This window comes from Mauremys mutica, chromosome 1 (assembly GCF_020497125.1).
Source record: "Mauremys mutica isolate MM-2020 ecotype Southern chromosome 1, ASM2049712v1, whole genome shotgun sequence".
Classification (NCBI taxonomy): domain Eukaryota; kingdom Metazoa; phylum Chordata; order Testudines; family Geoemydidae; genus Mauremys; species Mauremys mutica.
The window spans coordinates 371,960,501-371,967,005 of NC_059072.1; the positions used below are offsets into that span (position 1 = coordinate 371,960,501).

Consider the following 6,505-nt stretch of genomic DNA (forward strand, 5'->3'; position numbering starts at 1 on the left):
TGAAATGGGGAATGTTCATAGTGACTTTTCTTTGCTAGGTGTTTTGAAGATACATCAATGAAAGCCGCTACACAGTATAATGATAGATACTGATGAGAAGTACTGATCTCCGATCCCTTAGCGACAGCCCCATGTGTTTGCTCTAAATGCTTGTGTCTCCTCTTAGTCAACTTACTTCGGATCTCTCTATCTACTAACTACCCATCTATCCTGAGAATTAGGCATTATCCCTAATTTACTTTCTCTTCAACTATAATTTTTAAATACAGACACACAAACGTACGGAGCAGCCAGTTCCTCTATGACTCAGCGCAAAACCCATGAGTTTTCATCTCCCTTTGGGAAGGCTCCTTAATTGCTGTTTACTCCTAAAGCTGGATAATTAGCATGGAAGTGGAGAGTTGCTTGTCTACAGCCTGTTTACACTCAGATCCTCCCTTCTCCTCTAGAGGCTGAGCGAACCCCACTGGGATTACACGGAGCTATATTAGAAACTTTGCACACCGTTTGTCGGCTCTCGGCGTGGGATGCTGCTGCAGATGCTGGGTTCAGAGAGGTGTGGGTCATCGATACCTGAGGGGGATTCCTAAGGAGGACACTTCCATCTCAGAATTCACAGGTACCATCTCTTGCTGAGAAGCTCACCTGATCGGCAAACCCTGTGAAATGTGGGTGTGGTGGGATAGAGAGTAAGTCTGTGGTCTTATTCACTCTGCACAACCATGACACATCCCAGGGCCCTTGCCATAAGTGATGAGTTTGATAAAGAATCACTGGCCAAAATGTCACTGATTTCTGGGCACCCCTGCTCATCCTGCCTGATGGACTCCAGCCCCACGGTGGTGCATTTTAGTGGCACAGTGAATCCTTCAGGATGTAAGGTGTTAGTAGTTGTGCAGTACAAGGCCAAATCCTGAGACAATGTCCCGTGTTTTCCTTAGGCCCCATATTTCTCCTAGCTTCATTCGAGAAGTCTGCTGAACTTTATACCTGAGCGTTTTTTTAAAAAAAAACACAATACTTCTTGACATAGATATGCAACATGTGATATTTCAGAACAAACTCCAAAAATTTGGCAAATTTATAAGCAACTGGAAATGAGTTCTTCTAATCGAAGGTGTCAGACCTCCTTAACTACAGGTGATGCCACCAGCACCACATACAATGATCAATCTATTTGTGAATCCCAATCTTCTGTGCTCTTCGCTCCAATAATGTTGGTAAGAAGGAGTTCTACAGGCCAAATAGGAATTATGGTAGCAATTACCTTTTCTCAATGTTATATGTTCAGACTTTCAATTTTAACTAATTATTTCCTTGATCATGTTATGAGAAAAATTAAATATAAATGCAGGATCTACTTTCTTTATCAATAGATCCACAGGGTATAAGCTCAGAAGGGACCATTTGATCATCCAGTCTAACCTGCTGTAAAACACAGGCCCATTAAATTTCACTCAGTTACATCTGATTTGAGCCAAAAGAGGTGTGCGTGACTAAGGTCGGGTCTACACGAGGATTTTACATCATAGAATGATGGAGCCATAGAGTTACAACGGAACGCAAAGGACAGCTAGTCTATCCCCCTGACAAGATGCAGGATTTGTTTTGTCTTAGTCATCTTAGACTGATGGCCATTCACACAACTTTGTAAAACCTCTGCAGAAGGCGCTTCCATGACTTCCCTGGGAGTCTGTTCCATTGGCCTCCTGTAGTTAAAGTTAGGAAGATTTTCCTGAAATTTAATTTAAATCTCCTAGGCTGGAATTTTAACCCATTGCCTCTTGTCCTGCCCCTCTGTGCTAAGACAGAATAACTTTTCTCCACCTTTTTATGACAGCCTTTCAAGTGTTTGAAGACCACTATCATGTCCCCAAGTAATCTCCTCTTTTCCAAGTAAACATACTGGTTTCTTAGGTTTGCTCATACAGTTTGCATTCCATCCCTTGCATAACATTTGTTACTTGTCTATGGATCCTTTCCAGATTCTCTACATCCTTTCTATACCTCGGTGAGCAAAATTTGACACATTTCTCCAACTGAAACCTAGCCCACAGGGAGTAGAGGAATACTATCATGTACCATGACTTGCATGTTATACTTCTGCCAATATAAGAAATCATAGTTTTTGCCTTTTTTGAAACATTTTTCCTAATGTCAAACCTAAACCACCCTTGCTGCAATTTAAGTCCATTGCTTCTTGTCTTCTCTTCAGAGGCTAAGGAGAACACTTTTTCTCCCTCCTTGTAACAACCTTTTAGGTCTTTGAAAGCAGCAAAGAATCCTGTGGCACCTTATAGACTAACAGACGTTTTGCAGCATGAGCTTTCGTTGGTGAATACCCACTTCTTCGTATTCACCCACGAAAGCTCATGCTGCAAAACTTCTGTTAGTCTATAAGGTGCCACAGGATTCTTTGCTGCTTTTACAGATACAGACTAACACGGCTACCCCTCTGATACTAGGTATTTGAAAACGGTTATCTTTTCCCCCTTCAGTCTTCTCTTATTCAGACTAAACAAACCTAGATCTTCCAGTCTTCCCTCATAGGTCGTATTTTCAAGACCCTTAATCATCCTTTTCTCCAGTTTTTCCTGATCCGTTTGAATGTTTATCTGATTCTCTAAAGACTTGCAACCACTCTCAACTTAGTATCATCTACAAAATTAACAAGTTTACAGTCTATGACATGATCTAAATCGTTGATGAAGACATTGAAAAGAACTGGACCCAGAATTGGTCCCTGCAGGACCCCACTTTTTAGACCCTTCCAGCATCACTGTGAACCACTGATAACTACTCTCTGGGAGCGTTTTTTCAACCAGTTATGCACACACCTTACAGTAGCTCCAGCTAGGCTGCATTTTCCTAATTTGTTAATGAGAAGGTTATGCAGAACTGTATCAAAAGCCGTACTAATATCTATTATACCACAGCTACTGCTTCCCTACATCCACAGGGCTTGTTACCCTGTCAAAGAAAGCTATCAGGTTGGTTTGACATGATTTGTTCTTGATGAATCCATGCTGACTGTCACTTACCACTTTATTATCCTTCAGAGTACTATAGGATGCATTTTGTCAGGCCCTGGTGACTTGAAGACATCTAATTTGTCCCAGTGACTTTTAACTTGTTCTTTCTCTATTTTAGTAGATGAATCTACCCCATTTTCACTGGCATTCTCTGTTTCAGGTGTCCAAACACCACCAACCATCTTGGTGAAAACTGAAATAAACAATGGTTAATCACCCTCACTGCTAAATATTTAGCCCTAATTTCAAGCTGGAATTTTCCTGGCTTCAGCTTCCAGTCTTTCGGTCTTGCTCAGCCTTTGTCTGGTAGATTACAGAGCCCATTATTACCCCTGATTTTCTCCAAATTAAAGTCTCTGCTTGATCATCTTTTTTATAAGTTAAAGAGATACACACCTTCAAGTCTAATGATCCAGCTTTTACTCTTATCCTCCAATCATTTCTGTGGGTCTTCTCTGCACCGTCTCCAAGTTTTCAACATCTTTTTTCAAATGTGGACCCCAGAACTGGATGCAGTTTGTTTCACCAATCCCATGTGCAGAGGTAAAATCCTTCCCCTGCTCCAACTCACCAACTCAATATTTTCCACTATTAAATCAAAGGTCTCTGAGAAATCAAGGTTTGTTGCATCAGTGTCGTTCCCTTGATCCACCAAATGTGTACCCTTGATCAACCAATGTGTACTCTCATAATAGGATGAAATCAAGTTTATTTGACAAGATCTTTTTCAGTTAAATGCTGTTGGTGACTGGTATTACTTATATATCTAACTAATCCCATACCAGCTTCTCCATTGTTTCTTAAGCTTGTCAATTCTTTTAAAAAAACACAAAACTCTTTCTGTTTATTTTTTAATACTTTATATATAACACAGGAATTGGCATAAATCTTTTCCGGGATTTCATTTGTTCTTAATATAGTCAATAACCTCCTTTTTGTGATCCATAGCCCTGCAAACATGGAGTTTTCCCTGATGTCTTAAAGTTCTTTATCAATGTTCCTAACTTCTGATTTCTGTTGCTGGCCAGTTATTTTCCCTTTTTCCTCATTGTTACATATTGCTTCCCACCATCTAATTCTTGCCTTCACTTTACCACTGAACTGATTTTTTACCCAAAGTTGTTCACTTTGCTGACTATGGAATTGAGAGTTTTCTGATATCTAATAAAATGTTATCAAAGAATTACCAATATTCATTCATATTTTTCTGTCTACATTTTTCCTCCCAATCAGTTTTGCTGACATCATCTTTAGGAAATTAGTCCTCTTGGAGCACTAAGTGTCTATCGATAGTACTGGTTGGGAACTGTCCATTTGAATGTAAATCAGGTTCATTTTTAAATTTTCCTCTCCTATATCATATGTCCTCATCTTTTTCTTTTGAGAAAAATAAAGAGTCCCAGACTTTTCTATCCTTAATAGACACTGGATGACTAAAACTGAACACATTCCCAAATATGTTATGCTCCATCCCATATCTTGGGATCTGAACATTCTTTTGTTTTGTTCACTGCTGCGAATGAGCAGGTGTTTCTCTTGAGCTGCTATCAATGGTGCCCAGGTCTTTCCCCTGAAGTATGTTCTAGTTGGGATGTTTCTCCCAGCACGTCATCTCAAAAGTTTGTTTTTTCCCCCTCTCTGATTTTGAGCAACTGGTTGAATGGGGAACTCCCTTCAGTATGGACTCCCTATCCTGGTTCTCATTGCATTAAAGAACAATGATAGATAAGCAGTATCCACCCTTGTGTTTCCTGCTGGTGCCTCTTAAGGTTCCCCCACCACAAAGTGTAGGAATTCTTAATGCAGGGAGCACAATACAAATATGGAATTGGATTTAGTAGGGTCATTGCTCATAGTTATTCTCTCTGAATAATGAAAATGTAATTTTTCAGTGTGTGAAGAGAGATCAATCTGCTTTTCACATGAGAACAGCCTCCACTACTGCATGCAGTGTCTCATATTAACGTTGTCTCTCCGTGCAGGCATTTCTACTGCGACCATCACCCGAGATCCTGGGAACACACAGGAAGTCAGGGGAGCATACGGTACATGCAGGAGACACCCTTATACCTCAGAGTTGGACACTTTCTCCTCAACGCCATGTCAGATTCGAACAGAACTGACTTCAGAAACCCCTCAAACTTCATCCTACTTGGCATTCCTGGCCTAGAAGCAGCCCATATCTGGATCTCCATTCCTTTCTGCGCTATGTACACCATAGCCGTGTTAGGGAATTTCACCATCCTATTCATCATTAAAAGGGATCCGAGCCTCCATGGGCCCATGTTCTATTTCCTCTGCATGCTGGCTGTCACCGACCTAGTCATGTCCACATCCACCCTACCGAAAATGCTGATCATTTTCTGGTTCAATTCCAGGGAGATCAGTTTCAGTGCCTGCCTCACCCAGATGTACTTCGTTCATTCATTCTCAACAATGGAGTCTGGAATGCTTGCCGCCATGGCTTTTGATCGCTACGTGGCCATCTGCAATCCTCTGAGATATTCCACTACCCTGACAAACTCTGCTGTGGCCAAGATAGGCCTGGCCGTGGTGCTGCGCAGTGGCATACTCACATTACCCTATCCCTTTCTGGTGAGGCGGTACCCATATTGCAGAACCAACATCATCCCCCACTTCTATTGTGCGCATATAGCTGTGGTGAAGCTGGCCTGCGCTGACATCCGTATAAATAGTTACTATGGACTTTTTAATCTTTTCTCTGTGATCGGAGTGGATGTGTTTTTTATTGCTGTGTCCTATACTCTGATCCTCCGGGCTATTTTCCGCCTCCCCACAAAGGATGCCCGGCTCAAAACTTTTGGAACCTGCATCTCTCATCTTTGTGCCATCTCAGTTTTGTACATCCCAGATTTATTCTCCTCTCTCATTCAGCGGTTTGGCCACAATGTGCCACTACATTTCCTCATTCTTATTACGAGTGTGTACCAGCTGGTGCCCCCCATGATACACCCCATCATTTACGGCATGAGAACCCATCAGATCCGGGACAGACTGCACAGGCTTTTTACTCATAAGTATGCCTAAATGTTTCCTCCTTGTGCTCTGGCTCTCAGATTGAGCTCTGTGCAGAGCTGGCTGGTGCATGGTGCTGGGACCTCTTCCCTGAATCACTTACTGGACAGACAGAGACATTATCCCTTCCCTGTCTTTAATGTGCTGTGTCAATGTGATGAACTGGGGAGTCAGTCTATGCACACTACACTGGGTTGCCACCTTTCTAATTGCTGGTAGCTGCATCCCTGGAATTACAATCTTGCCTCATTTCTTCTCTCAAGCCTAGACCCTGCTGTGTGTCTTCTCCCCAAGGTGCTGCCCCATGACTTGCTCCTGTCTTCCCCTCCCCTTGTCAACTGTGTCTCAGTCATCTCTACAACCAATGTCTTCTCACGTCTTACAGCAAATCACTTAAGGGGCTCTGGTTTCTGTTAATATTGTAATTTTTATTCTTA

At 41.9% G+C, this 6,505-nt stretch overlaps 1 protein-coding gene across 1 annotated transcript; it reads left to right on the forward strand.

Annotated features, from left to right (window-relative positions):
- The first annotated feature begins 5,132 nt into the window (after window positions 1-5,132).
- On the forward strand, window positions 5,133-6,080 carry LOC123363127 (olfactory receptor 52E4-like). Its single transcript, XM_045003960.1, has one exon. It carries the CDS (start codon window positions 5,133-5,135, stop codon window positions 6,078-6,080), a length of 948 nt encoding a protein of 315 aa, XP_044859895.1.
- The last annotated feature ends 425 nt before the right edge of the window (window positions 6,081-6,505 follow it).